This window comes from Alosa pseudoharengus, unplaced genomic scaffold, assembly GCF_046254945.1.
Source record: "Alosa pseudoharengus isolate Yale_2024_CS ecotype anadromous, Long Island Sound unplaced genomic scaffold, YU_APseudo_1.1 YU_APseudo_1.1_scf_23, whole genome shotgun sequence".
Classification (NCBI taxonomy): Eukaryota; Metazoa; Chordata; class Actinopteri; order Clupeiformes; family Clupeidae; genus Alosa; species Alosa pseudoharengus.
In genome coordinates this window covers 7,899,595-7,920,880 of record NW_027468685.1, presented here as the reverse complement: position 1 = coordinate 7,920,880, position 21,286 = coordinate 7,899,595, and the positions used below count along the sequence as shown (strand labels likewise).

The 21,286-nt window shown below is 40.0% G+C and overlaps 2 protein-coding genes across 6 annotated transcripts; both read right to left on the bottom strand.

Annotated features, from left to right (window-relative positions):
• Window positions 1-3,833: 3,833 nt before the first annotated feature.
• cks1b (CDC28 protein kinase regulatory subunit 1B) lies at window positions 3,834-7,842 on the bottom strand. The gene is made up of 4 exons (XM_076300902.1): window positions 7,739-7,842; window positions 7,088-7,162; window positions 6,852-6,979; window positions 3,834-4,336 (listed from the first exon to the last, which is right to left on the bottom strand). The coding sequence occupies exons 2-4, from the start codon at window positions 7,144-7,146 to the stop codon at window positions 4,290-4,292; spliced, it is 234 nt and encodes a 77-aa protein (XP_076157017.1). The 5' UTR covers window positions 7,147-7,162; window positions 7,739-7,842; the 3' UTR covers window positions 3,834-4,289.
• A 4,294-nt stretch (window positions 7,843-12,136) lies between these two features.
• Window positions 12,137-21,252, bottom strand: LOC143140394 (NACHT, LRR and PYD domains-containing protein 1 homolog). 5 transcript variants are annotated; one of them, XM_076301248.1, is made up of 12 exons: window positions 21,140-21,252; window positions 18,379-18,577; window positions 17,521-17,613; window positions 17,171-17,248; window positions 16,325-16,390; window positions 16,100-16,192; window positions 15,892-15,957; window positions 15,455-15,547; window positions 15,277-15,312; window positions 14,555-14,614; window positions 13,790-13,882; window positions 12,137-13,489 (listed from the first exon to the last, which is right to left on the bottom strand). In XM_076301248.1, the coding sequence occupies exons 2-12, from the start codon at window positions 18,471-18,473 to the stop codon at window positions 12,292-12,294; spliced, it is 1,971 nt and encodes a 656-aa protein (XP_076157363.1). In that variant the 5' UTR covers window positions 18,474-18,577; window positions 21,140-21,252; the 3' UTR covers window positions 12,137-12,291. The 5 variants fall into 5 exon arrangements, with proteins under 5 accessions (XP_076157363.1, XP_076157361.1, XP_076157364.1 ...); XM_076301246.1 differs by lacking the exon at window positions 21,140-21,252 and having other exon boundaries at window positions 18,379-18,604; XM_076301249.1 differs by lacking the exon at window positions 21,140-21,252 and having other exon boundaries at window positions 18,374-18,461.
• Window positions 21,253-21,286: the final 34 nt, after the last annotated feature.

Below are 21,286 nucleotides of genomic sequence, written 5' to 3'. Positions count from 1 at the left end.
CCAATTGATGCAATAATGTTATAATGGAAATAGTAAAAGATTACTACTTACAGCAAGCGTAAACATGGCTTCACCGACTGCACTGGTAAACATGGCTTCACAGGCAAAACATAAGACAGAGTTATAATTTAGGAGTCATGATTTCATGTACATTATAGATTATTTGTATTAGGACTATAATATAGACAGTACAATCAAAATACGAACGTATCAGTTCTATTCATTGTAGACCTATATGCTTAAATTGAGCCTGTCAATTACTATACAAACCATGACAAATGAATATATTGACACCAATTTGTCATTCAGTTTTAAGAATGACACTGCATCAAGGCAATGCAGAGTAGTTTTTTTTTTTTTTTAAACATTCAAAATATTATCTTCCTTTGCCATTTTACAAGATGAGGGTGCCCTCTGTTGGATTACTGCTAGAACTGCACACAGCAACAAAACTATCATTATAAGTCAAAACCCCTTTAGGTCCTGATGTTTGGATAAAGTGCCATTCCTGCCCTCCCGTGAGGTTATAATCAGAGGACAGCTTACTTATTATGTACCACAGCATCAAACAGAGCAGGATCCTTCCTATAGGGGCAAAGCAGGAGTCAGCTTCATTCTTTCAACTGATACTAGAATGTAGGCAGGGTTGGGTAGTAACGGATTACATGTAATCTGGATTACGTAATCAGATTACAAAAATCAAGTAACTATAATCAGCCCAGATTACAATAAAAAATGGTGTAATCAGATTACAGTTACATTGTTGGGGATTACCTGATTACATTTTATTATGCAAGCAATGCACCTTTTTTTTTTTTTTAAGTATATTTTTTGGGCTTTTTTATGCCTTTAATCAGATAGGATAGTGGAGATTGACAGGAAGTGAGTGGGAGAGAGAGTCTGGGTGGGATCCGGAAAGGACCACGGGGCGGGAATCGAACCCGGGTCGCCGGCGTACGGTGCAGGTGCCCCAGCCAGTCGCGCCACTGCTAGGGCCAGCAATGCAACTTTTTAATGATAGCCTAGTTATCTTTTAATTCGACAAGCTTCCGGCTTGCCGGTTCGATCCCCCACCAGTAGAAAAAATGTGGGCGGGGGAAGTGGTTGAGCACTGCTCTCCCATGCCCACATCCACGGCTGAAGTGCCCTTGAGTAAGGCACCTAACCCCTCATTGATCCCCGAGCGCCGTTGTAGCAGACAGCTCACTGCTCCGGGTATGTGTGTGCTTCACCTCACTGTGTGTTCACTGTGCTTCACTAATTCGCAGATTGGGAGACCAAATTTCCCTCACGGGATCAAAAGAGTATCTATATTTACTTACTAAATTATTTACTATTGGGGCAGGTCTCTCGGCACACTGCCTGATCTTTTCCTCCTAATCTTAATGTAGCCTCTTGTTTTAGTGTTACCGTTTACTTTGAGAAAGTCACCAGGTCCCCCTGGTTGAAAAACATCCCAAAGGAATAATTTTCTCACCCCCACAATTGAAATGGACATGGTGTCATTCAATCTCAGGCCATGTCCCTGGGTCAAAAAAATCCAGCAAAAGCTAAATTTATTGTCCAGGTGTGCCCTTATAAAGGTTAAGCTGAGTTGTGCATGTTTGGAGAATAGTGATCGATCACATCCATGATGACTAAGTGATCAATTTTGGGATGGGGAAAATTTCAACCACCAAAATACCACCCCCAAAGTGGAGAATAGCTATAGAAATGTATTAGTTTTGGGTGTTTTTCAGACAATGGGACCTGGTGACCTCAAAGTAAATGGTAACACTAAAACAAGGGGCTACATTAAGATTTTTGGAAGAAAAGATCAGTTAATTCACACAGGAATGCTTTACTCAGAGCAAAGAGATTTCTTAGATGTAATGAATAAGGCCATCCTTAAAAATATTTTCGTTTGCCGTAACCCGACCGACCCTGTCAATTTAGAACCGACCCAAATATTTTTTTTTTTCCCCTTTTAGTCCGACCGACTTGCCGGTTGTAAACTTGCGTTAATACCGACCGATTGTTTTTTTTACTCTAAACAACCAATACAAATGCAATAAAATAATATTTCTTTTAGTAGGCCCAAGTATTGTGAATATAAATTGCCTACATGCAAACGTGGCTCACTTAAATAAAACCCTGTGGCGTCATCTCTACAACATTGGTTTTACGCATGTCACACTATAGCCTACGCTTCGTTTCATTCACACCAACTGATAATGCTTTTACTTGGCACGAAGTTCTGGAAGAACTGTGGCCAGATCTTTTCTCAACCCTTCTCCCCCCCCCCCCCCCCCCCCCCCCCCCCCCCCCCCCCTAGTCTAACGGTGACCGTGTCGGAGTATTGAAATTGGTTGTGGTCTATTTAGCATTTCTCAAAATATGGGTCCGCAACATGGAGACTGCTGGTCCGCGGAGTCGTGGAGTGAAATTTGGCCCGGTGCTTAATCTGACAATTTGCTGCGCAGTTGATCAAGAAACCGCGGATCGACGAAAAAATAAAACAAACGTTTCTGCTATCGATGTCATTAAACATGGAGCCCTACAATCAAGTGGTGGTATGAGCATTCATTCAAACTGAAACTAATCGATAACGTTGGTATCAAAGCTCCGCTTCAACCTGTTGGAAGGCTATTTATTTATTTAAAAAAACTTAATAGAACGACGTTGTTTTTTGGAACTTCCTTAGAAACAGAGCAGAGACGGTATAATACACTGTATAGCATTGAGTATTGTATAGTCAAATTTCAATATAACGTGGCCAAGAGCTTTATTGTAGCCTTCTTTCTGGGTACATGTAGATGAGCCCTATGACCCCAAAGTCTGCCATGACCGGGCCTCAGTTCAAAGAAGTTTGAGAAAGGCTGGTCTATATAACCTGCATCAGAATGAGGTTTGCAATGGTGCGCCTGAAGGCACGGGTTGAAGACCCAGTCAGTTACGTCACGATATGCACATTTGTGTAAATTCATTCCTATGTAATCACCATGACCAAAATTGTACTTTTTTTTTTTACTTTGAATCTTGAAAAAAAAAATATTGACCTACCTACCGACCCATTTTTTTTTTTTTTTGGCTGTTACTGCAAACAAAAATATTTTTAAGGATGGCCTAAACAGAAAAATAGAATGAGAATTCTTTCCTCAATTCAGTGGTGGTGTCTTTTACTTAAGGGACATATTTATTGAAGTAATCTAAAAGTAATCCTAAAGTAATCAGATTACGTTACATGTTTTTGGTAATCCTGATTACGTTACTGATTACAAAAATTGCCATGTAATTTGTAGTCAGTAATGGATTACATTTCAAAGTAATCTGACCCAACCCTGAATGTAGGACACTTAAAGGTTGTATCAGCGATTTCAGGCCCAAACATAAATTATCACATTGATTTAATCTTTCCTAATGATCCGCTACTGCCTGCCCCATAAGCAGGTTGTCAAAAAAACCCGTCTCTGTAGGCAGCCCAGGCTCCGAGATCTGTACACAAAAACAATTGCTATACCAACAAGTGTTGGCAACCACTCAAAGGCAAAATAAAGTGTTCCAACCAATAACCGATGAGATGCGCATTTAGGAGTTTCAATTGCACGGGAGGGAGGGGGAGGGTGTAGCGAGCTAGCTCTGTTTTGTTTGAACATCAACAGAAGTGACGTTACCCCGCAATCGCTGATACAACCTTTAACATGTGGGTCTTGGAAAAGGTGAGGCCATAGAATTATATCAAGAAGGGTGCCATTTGAAGCCAAATCAAGGTTTTAACAAAATAGATGACAAGGATCCTGCTGTTTGAAATCGACTTGTTACTACCAAGTTAAAGACAAAAATAAGTCTTGTTTGTTGTTGTTTGAAAGATTTATTTCAGTGTAAAATGAAGTTCATACATAGAAAGCAGCTGTTCTGACACCACATGGGACAACAAGGGGGTCACATATATACGGATAACACACAGATAAGAGCAGTTAAATATGAAGAGGGGCGAAAACATACAGACATGAAACAACATCACAAGAACATCATTACGCCTCTAAAGAGGTAACTACAGTTACTCCTATACAGGCACCAAACAGACCCAGAGCAGGGGCGACATATGAACAGTATAATTAATTGAAGGGTTAAAAACATGGGGAGTTGGGCAATGGTGGGGTTGGTCACTGGGTCAGGCAAGCTCTTTACAAAAGGCATAGTGCATCTGTCCAGACGGGATCCCTTTCCTGTAAATGGCATCGTCACGCTGGCACCTCGGCAGTTCTCTCTGTCATTCCCCGCCCCTTCTCGGTTCCCTTCGTATAGTGTCACGCTGTCTGGGGTAGTGGACGACGGAACAGCAGGATGTGCGGTTCTGCACAGAGAAATGGGAAAGGTTTCACTTTAGGGCCATGTACACGGTCAAAGCGATTGCACATGCACACACAGACACGCGCAAGCTTGTGGACACACACGCGCGCACTCGCAAGCGCATGCACACACACAAACAGTAGTAGACAAAAGGTGGAAATGCGCAGTTGTCAAAGACAAGATAAAGTGAGGCTTCGTGAGAGTTCCATTAATCAAAAGCGGAAGCTGCTGCCCTCCACCAGTCCTTCCAAACTGGCTGCAATTCAAGTAGTTCAGTTCAGTCACTCCCGCTGCTTTGCTCCTCCAACTTAAAATGCCTGTGAAGCCACGTCATGGTCGCTGGTTCGATTCCAAGGTACAACAAATACTCATTTCCCTGCTGCTTAACTCTCACTAGGCTGAAATCAGTCAATAACCAACAAAAAAAAAAAAATCCAAAGTACATCTGTGTGGCTGTCATTGATTCTCAATATAAGTCTAAACCATTACTCCATTACACAAGATTTAGAGCATTTTCGCCTCCCAATAAATAGGCCTTTTAGACAAAGTGCAAGTTGTGTGTAAGCATTTCACTTCAAAGAGTAAAATGCACTTCATACACCACATAGGTGAAAAACATCTACAATGGCAAACAGCTATCCAGTATCTAATGCAGTAACATACATATTCAGTATCTAGAGTGACATGTCATGCTAACTGCTTGCTAGGGTTGGGCTGATTGACAAGGTCGTCTATCGTGATGGTTGACCGACATCACGATAGGAAGCAACCATCGTGATACCACGCCTCCATATGCCAGACACACACTAATTCTATAGACCCTGCTGTAACATAGGCTAAAACATTTTTTAAAAAAAACTTTTCCCTGGAAATTAAATTGAGCCTATAACTAAATGCATATGAAGGGTACTTAGGGGTAGCCAGAGTGCAAAAATAAAGGACTTAGAAGTCTATGTGAAACTACCGTCTTATTCAAATAATTCCAGATTGTGACATTGTTATTGTCTATTTTTACATATCACACACTGTCGCCTACATTGAACTTAAAATATTTCATGTTTTAGCACAAAATAGTCCTAAGGAATTATTATTATTGTTACGACTAGGAAAATTGCTGAATGTCACATAGGCTAGTTACAGCACTGAAGCACCAAATGTGTTTTTCTCCAATGTGTTAAAAGAAACCATTCATTTTGTTAGAGTTACAGAATCAGAAGACCTCCTTCTTTCACTGTAAAGCTTATACTTAATTCATTGAGCAAAGCCCCAGACAGTAGCAGAGTGGTAATCGGGATTCGGTATTTGCGTAAGTTGTTCGCTGCCCCTCCAGTAGCCTGGACTGTGCGATAGCAGCCCCCAGCTTTCATGTTCCGCCCCTCCTCATAGTTGGCATGGCCGGTAATAACGTGAGATGCATAGCGTATGAGGTTGGTACAGAATACGGATGATTTTAGATGAGTGACCGCGATAGTAGTTTTAAGTAGCTTTTTTGCTAGCCAAGCGAAGGCTGGCAATGCGGAATATTCCGCTGGTAGGTGCACACACAAGTGTTCAGATTGGTTGTCTGTCCATTTCCAGATTTCACTGGAGCAGATCTTGCACACAACTTCGGTAGCCAATGTCTCTTAGCTGTCCACTTTCATCAGGCCATATATAGCCTATATAATATTTTATAATTTTATGTAGAAAATTAAATTACATTTATTTCTGTACATACATGTGGTAATTAGTGTTTACAATACCTGTACTTGAAAACCCTAAACAAAACTTGGCCTACTGAGAAACACCCAAAACAAAACTTGAAAACCCTAAACAAAACTTGGCCTACTGAGAAACACCCAAAACAAAATTTGGCCTATACTGACAAACACACTAAACAAAGCACCTTAAACAACACTTGGCCTACTGACGGACAAAGGGCAACATGAGCTCATCGATTTCCAGTCTTCGCACTGGCCCTGGAGCCAAACGGAGGCCCTCTGTGGACACACCTTTCCATCAAAGCAACACTCACAGCTGGCGACCAGAGGAGAGCCACACAACATCTGGCAATCCTGCTCACACAGCTTTCTGTGCACCTGATACTCTCTGCTGAGATTGAATGACTAATGCTAATTAGGTTTTGAGAGACACACGAGACATATGGACTATGGAAAAACAATCCCGTAGGACAGCTTGCGCAAACTTCACCCGATTCATTCATATACGTGATGTGACATAGCACCGTTGTTATTGTCACTAGAGACTTCCTGCAAGTACAAATGTTATGACACCAAATACGACATGTGCCAGCCATATGTACAGTCCTGCCTTATCTAGCAAAGGTGTGTGTGTGGGGGACTGTAAAAAAGTGGACAGAAAGTAGCTAGAAACAGGAAAAGTTTTTCTAAATAACTTCCTTCTGTGCCTCCACTGCCAGGGCTATATGAAGTCCTGCATCACTGCATGGCAAGAAGAGCTGACAGCAGGTGGTGTAGGTAGACATTGAGCTGGTGTGTGATTGCAACGTCAATTCCTACCTGGCTGGTGAGTCATGTAGTGTACCCAGCCTTGGCTCTGCTGAACGCCCAGGTTCCTCCACTCGGTCTCGGACATCAAGTGGGTTTTGGGTACCAACTTGGCGATGTCTTTAGGCAGCATTACATGTCTATACGGAGCGGAAGAGAAACACATTAAGTTAGCTGGGTCAAGGTTACCATACAAGATGACGTTTAGGTAACGTTAGTGTCAACAAGACTGGACACAACGTACTCACCTGTATTCGTATTTGTCGTCGTCATATTTTTCTGAGTAGTAGATTTGCTTGTGTGACATCGTGAGTGACGTAAACCTATAGAAATACAGTGACATAATTATGTCATACCAATCACTGTAATTTTAGTTCAACGTTTCGTTAACGTTATGCAATCAAAACATCGGCACACTTAAATAGGAAAATTCCCGTTGACGTTAGTTGACAAGCTAAAGGACCAATTTGGGCAAGTTAAAAGTCAAACTTTGGCCAAGTTAATATTAATATCTAATACGTTTGCATCTTGGAGAGCTAAAGCTAAAGCTCGCTTGGTAAACATGTCTCAGAGGAGTCCTTCCTGACAGTTTTGAATAGTCACGCGAAACATGGGAAACAATATAACGTCAAATACGACACACGACATAAGTGACACCTAATACATAAATGTTAACCAAGTTAACGTAAATAATACGCTATAACTTACCAGTTTAACTACAGTTAGCAAGCTAGTTACCGTTAGCGCTACCGCTACCTAGCATGAATATCTAACCAGATTTATCAGGTCACGTAACGTTAGTCATCACATCTCAATTATCAACAGCTAGCTTCTAGATGCTTTGTAAGTTAACGTTAACGTTACAACGCCTTAAATTGACGGACAATGTTGTTCCTTACTTCTTGACGTTAAGTTGATCTCAGGTTGCTACTTGTTTTCTTCTGTTGTGTTTGGACGATGGTATCCTACTTCCACCTTTCCCTCGCTGAATGGCAAGCACAAACCCGCGCCCGTTTGCATTCAAAAAGTTTCCGCTTCATACGAGTTTACCACGTGATGCCAGACATAGCTGTTTTCATTGGAAGAAAGTCAGCTCCTCCCTCCATGCTCAGAAAAGGACCATAGCCTAGGCCAGCGTTTCTCAAACTGTGAGAGTTTGAGAAACGCTGGCCTGGCCTAGGGGAGTCTTTAGGGAGAGCCTTTAGGGAGACATGCCAGGTGGGGCGCGAACTGACGTGAAAAACAGGAGTTTTTTTATTTTATTTTTTTATTTGTAGCCTAGGCCCAGATAGCACCCGATGGACGCACTGTGTTATTCATAGGGAAGCGCTCGTGTCAAGGCAGCTTAGTTAGTCCCGACCTACATGAGATTTTGAACGTTGTTGTGAGAGTGATGAATTTCATCAAAACCCGGCCCTTAAAAGCGCGTCTATTCTCCGCACTTTGCGAAGAGATGGTAGCTGACCAAAAGACTGTAGGCCTACTGTTTCACAGCGAGGCAAGGTGGCTTTCCCGAGGCGCGTGTTTGAGCTCCGGGTCGCCTCTGCTTGGAGGAAGAGCGCATGTTTGAATCTGCAAGCACGTTCACTAATGAACATTTCTTGACGAAACTGGCCTATCTTAGCGATAGGCCTATATTTGATATATCTTAGCGATACATGAGTTAAATGTCCAGTTACAAGGCAAAGACAAGCTACCTCACCTAGCAAATAAGATTAGGCCTACTGCATTCACCAAAAAAACTTGAGGTATGGACAGGCGCCTTAATCGCGACAGTATTATGCCTTTGAGATTTCTGAGCGAAATCGCTGAAACGTCTGATTCGGGAGCCACTCTTGTGATCCCATGTGTTAAACAGTAGGCCTACATCACATCCCTGCAAAGTTTATTTCAAAAATATTTCCCAACCAGCAGTGCTAAGTATGACTGGCTTATGGATCCATTTAATGCAGCATGTTGGTAGTTGGTAGTTGCTATTTCATTGAATATATTGTACAATGCTGTAAAATGGCCTATGCTTCCTAATATGTTGAAGAAATATGTGTGTTATTATGTATTTATTTATTATTATATCTGCAGCACCAGCTGATTTTAACTGTTGAAGAGGATATATTTAGAACTTGTCATTATTTCAATAAATTTGACAATTTTAGGCTTGACCTACCACTTTCTTAGAGCGATAAGGGACAGGTGGGGTGGGGCTCGAGAATGCCCCCTTGATCAAAGTGGGGAATGAAAGAAAACGTTTGAGAACCACTGCTATAAGGAGTGACTCAGAAAGTCACGCAGACAACTGTCTCACTCTCAAGACACTAACTTATAGCTGTCTCACTCCCAGGGTACTCCCAGGGTACTAAGCCCTTATAACATAATGGGAATTTGTTGTCTAGACAACAATCTCATTGGTTCCTTATACCATATAGCTTAGGAAAGCTAACAGCTTTCTATAAGGATCTAGTTTGTTAACTACCACAGTCACGAGTTGGGTCGCGATAGTCTGTCATTTTTAAAAAGTGGGTCCCCAGAAAAAAAGTTTGAGAAACACTGGCCTAGGCTACTTTTTGCTGGGCTTTCACATAGGCTAGTTCTTTTTAAAGTGGACCTAAATAAAAAGGACTCACTCGTTTGAAAGATAACTCTTTCTGGTAACTCTGATGGGGCCTCAGTTTTCCAGGTTCACTGTTCACAGTTCCTCTGAAGATGCATTCATGGAATCTGGGAATAGGCCTAATGCGAATGTTCCCAGTAATGACATCATTCTTTCAACTGTGAGCGTTCATGTGCTTTGCATTGCAAAGTTTGCAGTCGGCATTTCGGAAAAACATGGAGGGGCGGCGCAACAAAGATTAAAACATACGCACAATCCTAAAATGACTAGGCCTATATTTGCGCAAAAGTATGGCATACAGTGCTTCTGAAAAAACAATATGCCAGCTTTCACAAAAACGTCAAATTTCTAAATTCACATTAAAATTGAAGACTAGCCGTTCGTTCAGCATGATGCAAACTTCTGGGTACTCAGATTAGCCTACAATTGAACTACAAAGTGTTGACAAACTGATAAGTCCACAACTTGGAAAGCTTTTCATTGGAAAAATGTGTTTCCTATTATTCCCAGATCCCAACACACCATCAGCCCTTTCTGCTTTGTATTATTCATGGTAATTCAGATGGTTCATTATAATGATCATAACCCATTGTTGGTGTGGTGGTTTGTTTCATATATATATATATATATATATATATATATATATATATATATATATATATATATATATATATATATATATATATATATATATATATATATATATCTCATCAAGACTGTTCTCACCTCAACCACAGACTGTTCACCCCACTCCCCTCCAGGAGGCGTTACAGGTCTCTCCGCACCTGAACCAGCAGGTTCAGAGGAAGCTTCTTTCCTGCAGCTGTCACCCTACTGAACTCTAGCTCTGCACCCCAGTGACAACAAACCAACTAAGCCCCCCACCGCCCCTACCCAAGGCCTACTTCCCTGTTGAGGTGTCCACGACCTGGCAACCTTGACAGGGACAACAAGGAGGCGGACACACAGTCACACACCCAACCCCCAGCGCGCCTCCCCTGCACTACCTATATCCCATCCATAGTGTTATATCTATTTATTTACAAAATACTGTATAGTGTTACACTTGTATATATATACATTTTCTACTGCTCTTCATACTCATCCTGCACATACACTTATTCTTACCACTCTTATAATGTTACTGTTTCTGCACTACAATGGTACTGTTACACTGCGCATAACTGTACATTCTGTACATATGTCTTTATTTTTCATACTGAATATCCACTTTTATTCTGTTTTCTTATTCTATATTCTGTTGATAATCTGCATACTATTCTTACTATTATAATGTTACTGCTACTACATTGCACATACATGTTGTTCATACATTGTTCATATTACCTAGCCATATTTATTCTGCTCTTAAGGTAACTGCTTATGCACATATTTATATTTCATTTATACTACTCTAAACCACCTTCTGTAAATCAACTGTATACTACTGTCTACACTGCACTATATTTATTGTCCTGTCTATGCACCACCTGCCTATACTTTGTATATCACATTGCACTTTTTTTTTGCACTTCTGGTTAGACGCAAACTGCATTGCAATGGCAATGACAATAACGTTGAATAATCTAATCTAATATGTTCATATTGCAAAATATATTCTGTCACCTAAACGGAACCATAAAAACAGGTCCTCCCCAAAGGCCTCAATCTGTTACTAAATTGTAGGTCAGACACGGAGGACAGCCCATCCTGTGCTTCTACCACATCCACCACAACCTATAAACTGCAGAACATCAAAACAAACTTTGCCAGCATACAGTATTAGGCCTAACTGATGTGAACAAACAACTTTTCCATTATCGTTAGATAGATAGATAGATAGATAGATAGAAACTGTAATAACCCCCAAGGTGAAATTTCCAGTTTTCTCTGTACCACAGATGTAACGAAAGCAGAAGATAAATAGTTTCAATAAATACAAAAAAATACATAGCTATTGAATAAATATAAAGTGCAGGATAGTGTTGTCTATGAATAAATTAGAATATGGTAATAAATACCTCTGCAGAAATGTACTATGTGAGAGAGGGACACATCTGATAAATGTTTATCGTTATTTCCTTATAATGGGCCTATCCCAGAATTATGGCATGCACTAACCAAAAATCTAAATAAATGTGGATATTAATTCAGCCTATTTTCATAGGCTACTTGTTAATAGGCTAATTTCTACATGGAACATATTTTAGTAACTTCCCTTGACTTATAATAACTTCATATAGATATCCCACCTAATCAATTGTCACAATCGTATGTAGGTCTCCACAGTATAACCCCAATTTTTATATTTGAGTTGCCAGCATTTTGCCAGATGAACTCGAGGTTAATAGGCTGCACACATTCAACAGCACCAAGGCTCCAGGAAACACAACTTACACCAGTCAAAAGTTTGGACACACATTTATGGATTTTTTTTTTTTTTTTATGGATATTTATTTTGACTATTGTTACTTTGTGCAACAAAACTGAAGGTTGAAACAACACACGCCAACATTTACTGAGATTAGTGACTTTCTTTCACTCTTGCTATTTTCTCAACCAATTGAGTTGGAATGGCTTTCCATCAGACCAGTCCATCATGCTGCCTTTCTTTCAGTCAAATTAAATCAAACAGAATTCTAGGTGACTATTTCATGAGGCTGGTTATGATTGCACAGAAACAAAAAAGGAGAGAGAAAACATTGTTTTATTAAACGGAATGCATTTGTAGGTTTTGTGATATCTATATTTTCAGGTGTCCGTGTCCAAAACATGATTTATCAGGCCAACACAAATACAGTCACATCAGGTTCTCAAAAAACAGTTGCAGGACACCCTTCCTTATCAGTGGTGTGAATTATTCAGATGCTTCACCAAGTGGGGCTCTTTTAGTAGAAGGATCTGGTAAAATTGGGCCTTCCCTTTGGTTCCGCTAGACTGCAGACATTTGTAGATCTCCCTCATTCTTTCTTCACTGGTCCTTGCTGCCATGATGTTTGAATGTTTTTCTTTATGGATCAAACCTTGTGAGAGCATCTCTTCTGCTATGGGAGGTATACATGTCACACGTTCAATGAGTGCAACTCTGTGATCATCAATAAAATGGGCCTCATTTTCAATCATTGCTGGGCTGTAGTTCTCCAGAATCGCCACCTGCCTCTTTGCTGTGGTCTTGTTGTATTCATCCTTATGAAATTCACCGATCCACTTACATTCACGGTCATGAACGCGAATCAGCTCCATTTTAAATTTGTCCTTGGGATCTTCAATGCGCACTTTAAAGAAGTTTGGGACAATTCTTGGATACCTAAATTGGATCTCTGAAGGAGTGATGTCGGAAAAACAGGAAGTTCTGAGTTGGTAGAAGGTCCCCAACCTTAAAGGCTCTTCAGGTCTGGGTAGAGGGATCGGACAATAGTTGGCACTGTTCTCCTTTACACGCTGTAGTAGAATGGGCTCCTCGGGCATGAGATAAGTGTGAAGAATAAGGGGTGAAACTCCAGCACAGTAGTGTACCAATGCCCCATGCACAGAAAGTGACAGAAAGTCTTGAAACTTCTTGATGATGAGCCCGAGAAAGGAAAAGGTGGGCTTAGAGACTCTGCCGTGGAATCGGGTTAAGTCACATTTTTCCAAGGACACTCCACTCTCCCGCCAATGTAGAACCTTCACATAGTCATGCAGTGATGCTTCAACACCTCCCAAACAGAGAAAATGTGTCAGGTGGATCTCCTCCAGTTCGCCCTCCAGAAGTGTAATGTTCAGCAAAGGACCAGCAGGTTCATATGATTCCATTATCCCATGAAGTACTTCCCAATTCACAACACGATACTGTATCTTCACGTCTGTAAAACAGACCCAACGTATACCAGTTTGTGTACACTCAAACTGTCCTGAACTACAGGTCTGCACAAACAATGGAAACCCCTCTTCTGTGGATACAGAGGGCTTCGCCTTCATCCAATTGGTTGAATTTGTCACGTCTGCACAGCGATTGCACTTCCACATTAGGACACTTTGTAGGTAGCCCTCATGTTCTGACCTGTACATTATGTAAGAATAGCTGTTACATATTAATTACAATAAATATTACACCAGACCTCAAATATTACTGAACAATAGATACGGCAACTGATCCACCTGGACATTGCATTGACAATTTGACATCAGAGATGATCAGAGATGAGGCAGAGTAGGTATGAGATGCATACAAGCCATTTTCAAGGCCATTAACTCATTTCACTGAGTAAGATGAGTTTTTTTTTTAGGGGTACATCAATGGCATCTTTAACAGTGTTCCCATGTAGCTAGCTAAATTGTTTATGTTATAGTGTATTCTCACCTCTGAGAGCCTTGGCGACTATGATTGCCCTCATTTCCATCCACTGTTAATGTATCTGGTTTCTGCAAGACCTTAGCAGCACATTTTGTCTTCCTACAGGGACGGTGAAAAAACAGATAATTACAATCAAAATATCTTTGGAAATGGTGCTACATTACTCATTTAGGAGTAATGTAGCCATCTCAAGACAAATGAGAAACATGAGTCAGTATAACCTTGCATTTTAGCTTCTTTGTTGAAATGAATATACCAGAGTAAACAACTAGAATCTTGTAGCACACCATTGGGCCAAAAAAGAATGGTGTACAGTATGGATGGACTGGCTCTGCTACTGAAGGAACACAGGGCCTAATTTGCATTAGAGAAAAAGTTTATGAGGAACACTGCGAGAAAAGGTGCAGTAAGTTATCTGGACAAAGTAACTGCCTTTCAAACCTTTGAAAATTCCAAATGCCAAATTCTTCAAAGAATAGGGCTGAAGGAGCATACTTCATTTGAATGGGAAAAATATTCATAGGTGCATAAGTGACCCCTATATCAGATAAGGAACATAGGGGTCACTCCTATCAGATGAGGGTCCCCTTTACAAAATGGATGTGAGGTCTGGGCTTGGGTTCAAGAAAAACACATTCAGGCCAGTGTCATGTTACCAGTGATAACAAAAGAGGATGTAACCAACTTCACACTAACACATATTATACATCCTATATACCGATTTGTTAGTATGCACTATGACTACAAATTAGGAAATGTCTTTTTACTTACCTCTTAAATCCCCGGCGATTAAAGCTTTGGCGAATAAAAATACCTTTGACTTTGTGTGTTCTGTAATATGAATACATACAGTCTGAAATCACTCTGCCAAAACAGAGTCTATCTTGTTATTACATTCAGTGATTTGCTGCTTTCCATTGCAAGTCGGAAGTCGATCATTCTGTGTCGGTTTTCCAGACTTCCAATCTAAATGCATTCTAGTGCATCTTCTCGGAAGAACATGCATGCCAGCAGGAATCTAATGTTATGGTTGTTTGGCTAGTCACATTGATGTAGGTAGCTTAGCTAACAAGGATGAGAGTAGGCAAGTAAAAACTTCTACCAAGACCCTGGGCGTGGCGCGACTGGCTGGGGCACCTGCACCGTATGCCGACCTGGGTTCGATTCCTGCCCCCGTGGTCAAAGCCAAAAAAATATATATGTAAAAAAAAAATTTGACAAACAGGCAATTCTACTTAAAGGTGAACTTGGCAACTATTTCAACGTAATACACCTGTTTAGAAATAATTTTGATGTTTAAATGACCTGTTCAGGTGAAAATGGTGACTTTCCCCGCTGCCCCTAGCGTCCCCAGGCAAAAAACCAACTTTGGTTTTCCATTGCACTTTTCCGAATCGGAGGTCGTTTTTACCCCAAGTTCTAAGTACAATGGAACGCAGCATAATCCCTTATAGAGCGACAACAAACAACCCTCTCTAAAGATGTTTTCTTACTTCTTAGATCCTTGACGACTTGTTGATTGTTCACTCCTTTAAAAAAAGTTTTTAAAAAAAGAAACATTGATACACACTGCCAACCTAATTGTTAAATGACATGTATACTGTATGTAAAATTAGGCAACATCATGCCATCTTCCATAGGCTGTAATGAACAGCGTTTAGTTTCTCTTACTTCTTAGATCCTTGATGACTGTAACATCCTTCAGTTTCCCCCAGTGTGATGGAAACATCCACATCTAAAAGATCAGTGCTGCCTGCTTCCATCCTTACATGTATTAAATAAGACCATAAGCATTTTCAGTTAATATTAAACCAAACTCTGTATATAAGCACTTTCAGTATATAAAACCAATTTCTGTACTGGTGTGTTGGTACATGTGTTATTAAAAAAAAATGCCCTTTGCTCGTTTGTAATGTCTGAATGGTTAAAGTCAACAAATGTTAAATGTTATATTTTTTTCTGCAAATGGAATAATTCCATAAATAAGAAACAATGTGGCAAAATGAACATATTATTGGTAGGACCTAGGAAGCCTCTCGTATCTCGTACTAAGTGTTTATTCAGACAATTGGGTATAAGAAAGAGCAAACGACCGCCTTTCCTCTTACCTCTCAGAGCTCCTGGGACTGACATTCTCTTGATTTTCAACCTCAACACATGCAGAAGTTGCGCTCCTTTTTTAAAATGAAACAAACATTGACACATACTCTACCCACCTCATTGTGCATGTTTGGTTGGCATACTGTGTAAAATTAGGCAACATTACTCTTCCATATTTGTCTTCAAATGAACAGTCTTGAATTGTATTTATCTTACTTCTTAGATCCTTGACGACTATGATGTCGCTCAGGTTCACTCAGTCTGATTGAAACTTCCACATTTACAAGATCAGTGCTGTCTTCTCTTGTCCTATACAGTTATAAAATACACAATAATAAGCTCAGGAAACATTGCAAAATTATCATATATGAGCAGAGAAGCAGAGAGCCTTTTAGTGTTTCTGATTGGTTGGTGAAGAGGAGTGCAAATGCAAAATCTTACCTCTTAAAACTCGTACGACAGAAAGTCTCTTGATTTTCAATTGATCCGTGTGCAACATGAAAAACACTTTAAAAAAATACTTTGATACTTGATACTTGGTTGGCATACTCTGTAATAAACAACCTACAATTCTTCTCTTCTTGGATCCTTGACAGCTGCAATGTTCTTCAAGCTCATTCAGTGTGACGGAAATATCCGGATCTAAAAGGTCACTGCTTCCTTCTGTCCTCCTTGAGATTTGCTCATCGATACATATAGCCCCATAACATGAGTAAATATTCTATAAATTCCTCTTTGTTGATGTGGGGCAATTCCACGGAAAATGGACTTTTTGTCACATCCATAACGCCAGTGAAATGCCTTGGCATTTGTATGATGTGAATGATAACATTAATTGTTTTGTGCATTTTTTCTCATGCACATTCTTCAGCCAAAAATAGCAAATGCTCAAATTTAATGTAATCATTCACATCATACCATACTGTACACCATCACATTTTATTGGCGTTATGGATGTTACAAAAAACATAATTTCCCATGGAATTGCCCTGTGTTAGATGTACTAATTCCCTCATGCCAGTTTGCCAAGATTGTTTTCAACTAACATATAACATACTGTATTGTTTACATGTAATTGCATGAATTACAGAGCAAAGCCATCACTGTCATCAGTCACTTATGAAAAGCCTAAATGGGCTTCTGTTCAATAAGGTTCACAAACATTAAGCATTGCAATTCAGTATTACTAAGCTTTTTATATTTACATTTAAATTTGAAAACAACTGAATTGAAAAGAATCCTTTAAAGCAATCAAGAGAAAATGTAGGATAGACTCCTTATCCATACCTCTCCGGGTCCTCATCACTGACATTTTGTTGATTTTCAACTGATATAGGGATCTCAACACATGCAGAAGCTGTGCTCCTTTATAAAAATGAAACAAACATTGATGATGATTTCACACTGTGTGCCAACCGAAAACTGAGGTGGGGTATAGTACCCACCTCAGTATAGCCTAGTACTCAACACAGTTTGTGGTTGGCATACAGTGTAAAAGCAGTCTCACCGGTGTGAGAGAAATATTCTCAGAAAATGAATGTTCTAAAGAATATCTGGGTTCATTGAATTCAACATGGAATTTTAGAACCTCACATTGTAAACTCCCCTTGCTGAAGGATTAAATTATGTTTTCTTACTTTTTAGATCCTTGACGACTGTGATGCCCCTCAGGTTCAGTCAGTTTGATTGAAACTTCCACATCTAAAAGATCAGTCCTGTTTTTTCTCATCCTTTACAGTTATAAAATACACAATAAGCTCAATAAATATTACATTCATCAATGTTGATGTGTAGATTCTGTACTGAAAAAGCTTAAACAATCACAGTTATTCATCCTTGGCTACTTCACCACCACTACTACCTCTGAAGTCAAAAACCTTGGTGTCATAATTTACTCTACCCTTTCCTTTGACTCTCACATCAAATACATCACTAAAACAGCCTTCACCCACCTCAAAAACATTTCTAAACTCCGCCCGTCCCTTAACCCCACTGCTGAGACTCTCATTCATGCTTTCATAACCTCTAGACTTACTGTAATGCCCTGCTCTTTGGTGTCTCAGCAAAGAGATTAGACAGACTACAATACATACAAAATTCCGCAGCAAGAGTTCTCACCCGTACCAGGCCCTGGCAACATATAGGACAACATGAAGGTAAAAGATTATACACTGCCTATTTGTTTGGCATAGCCACACCAACTGAAAATAGAAAAAGCAACATTAAGTCTTTCTAATCAACAGCCTAAAGAAGAAACTGAAATGATTTAAAGCAATTAGAAGAGAGTGACTCCTAATCTTCTATATCTATATAGAGTAACAGGAATATCAATAGAGAATTATTTTTATTATATTAATATAATATAATAATAATAATAATATTATAGATAGGAATCCTACACTCAGACATTATATTATTACTATTATTAGTGGTGGTGGTAGTAGTAGTAAAAGTAGTAGTAGTAGCAGTAATTTTTACGGAAATGCTCACCATACCTTCTCCCTCCTTTGATGGACCTTGTACTTCTGACCTGAGCCTGCATTACTTCATACACAGGTTTGCAGTTGTCTTTATCAGCGTGATTTCCCATATTTCCCACATTCGCGTAGCCTCTTATTCACATGAGTATGAGGAATTATAGCCAGGCCTGCCACAGAAATCCAAAGAAGGTTCCGGACTATCCAACCTATTTCACTACAGAAGTGAGATCAGGTGAAAAGAGTCAACAGACACTGTGAGAAAGATAGTGATGTGAGAGGACGTGATACACATTTAAAAAGCACGCAGGAAACAGGAAACCACACATTTATCCCAAACCGCGGTTTCTCTTGAGTGTACAGTAGTTGGTTTGACTTTTGACTGCACAACACACTGTCTGAAATAATGTGTATTTAATTTATGTATTGGACTATACTGCATTTAAAAATAGGCCTACAGTGTCTTGCAAATGTATTCAACCCCCTTAGTCAAGACATTATACAGTCACCCAATATTTCTAGTTCTTGCTCATGTGCTGTGACACATCGCAATCGCATCAGATGTTTTGGGTCTGATGTGTACATCCTCTCAGGTGACCCAACCACACTCTATCAGTCCATTACTCGTCTCCCAGCAACCCTCAACCAGCCCTCTAGATCCAGGGCCTAGTGATCATGACATATTCTTACTACGGTGCTTTTGATTTCAAGTTTAGACACATGGCGCGTCTAGTGAAACCATATAGAAAATGAATTCTTTTCCTTCTAATTTCCTTAAAGGTGCCACATTTGTGATGTGTGCAAAGGCAAAAAGAGTGCAAATTGGTGAATCGTAAATTGTTATTGTGGTGTGCACACATGCCACAACATAATCTCCAATGTGAAATAGAATTCACAAGTGTTATGAACTCAGTCTAGAAACTGTTTTTGCTTTCTTGACATTTTTGTTCAGTAACATTCACTCAATATAAACAAACTGATTTCATTTGAAATAGCCTAACAATAAGAGTTTATGCCAAAAATAAGGTTCTAAGAGCCTCTGCCAAAAATAAAGAAAGTGGGTGAATTATCTGTTGAGTTGCTATGGTAACAGGGCAGCACGAAGGCTCAGGTTATCCTCAAACCACAGAAATGATGGCTGTGGCACTTGCCACATCTAGAAAGTTGCAACGTTTAGAAACTGGGAGAGAATAAAACTCAATCTGAAAACAAATTACCCAACACCTTCTGGTCTGTCTTTTTATCCATAATGAGGCCTAAATACACCAGACTTCACAATAATTGGAATTACCCACATTTTCATCAAAGTTGCAGCATGCTTCTTTTCTTTTTTCTGTGCTGCAGAATTTTTTATTAATTTATGGGACATAAATAAAACTTTTTGAAATAATATTACTCCCCCAGAAGGCTGGCAGGTTCATATAACTCAGTGGTTCTCAAACTTTTTCTGTGGGGAATTTTCAAGCCCCACCTGATTCAACTCGGCAAAATGGTAATGTTGAAAAAATGGTTCCATGTTGCATTTCCTGTCTTGGTCCGCTGGATCAGATGCTATTTTAATTCATACGTCGGTCTGTTTATGACTCCTATGTTTGTGTGTGGCTATTTTGTTTTGAATCTATGATCTTGTCAAAAAAAGAAAGGCATTATTAAAGGTTAACAAAAAAAAATATTTCCTCCTGTTCATCGTGCTCACCCCACACTTTGAGAACTACTGATATAACATCATTGTTACATCCTTCAAGTTGTTCCCAGTCCTTAACCCTTAAAGGAGTACCGTCACACCGGTGTGACGGGAATGTTGAGAAATGAACGTTCTAAAGAACATCTGGGTTCACTGAATTCAACATAGAATTTTAGAACCTTCAATTGTTGCGGAACTTAGAACGTTCAAAAACCTACACCTTTAAGGGTTAAGGTGATATGCAGATCTGTATTACAGACCCAGCGCATAGGTTACCATTTTTGGTATATTGTTACTGACCCAGACTACTGACCTGGACAAACAATGGGAAACCACCTATGTTGATACAAAGGGCTTTGACTTCATCCAGTGGATCGAGTCAGTCACCGCTCTCTCGTCAGTTACTTACTGTAAACGTCTCTAATATCGAAATGCTAGTTTTCCCAGCCAAACAAACTATATCACAACATCAACATCAAAATGTACGCCTTATCTCTTGCTTATACCAAGGTTGCATGACAACTGTGTCATGACTGATGGCCAGCTGACCTTGTCTGATCGCATCTGTTGCTCAGTCATGTCAAAAAATCAGGCTGTACCTAACCCAACACGCCATCCAGCTCTTGGTACAGACCATTATCTCTCACCTTGACTCGGCTACTGTAATGCATTTCTAAGGAGCCTGTGTGCAGTGACACAGCTGCAGATGGCCCAGAATGCATGTGGCAGGGAGTCTGGTTTTCAATTAATCAAAAAGGCCACATGTTACCCTGCTGTTCATTGAGCGTGGAGCTACCCTTAGCTGCCAATAGGCCTACATCTAATTAGCCCATTTCACAAGATGGTGCCGCTGTGTAAATCAACTTCCTGTGGAACAGCACTGTCCCATAGACAGCAAAAGAAAAGTCCACAGGAAAGACAGAAACAGGAAGACATGTTACCCTGCCAATTAAGGTATCAATAACATCAATGAGGCCGGACACCTGGACACTGTGAAATTGGTCTATTCAAGTCACTAATGCTTGCCTACAAAGATTGCTGGGTTACTCCCACTTAATTGCATTCAGGAGGTGAGCAGATTTACTTTCCTCTTACCTTGGAGTCCTGTGGCGTTCCTTGTTCTGTAAGTGATGTAGGCTAGTTGAGTATGTGAGTGTAGGCCCTTAGTGTGAGTGAGATTTGATGTTGTTAAATGTCAATAAACTCCCTGATTTTCCAACTGAAGAGAAAGATGCTCCTCTA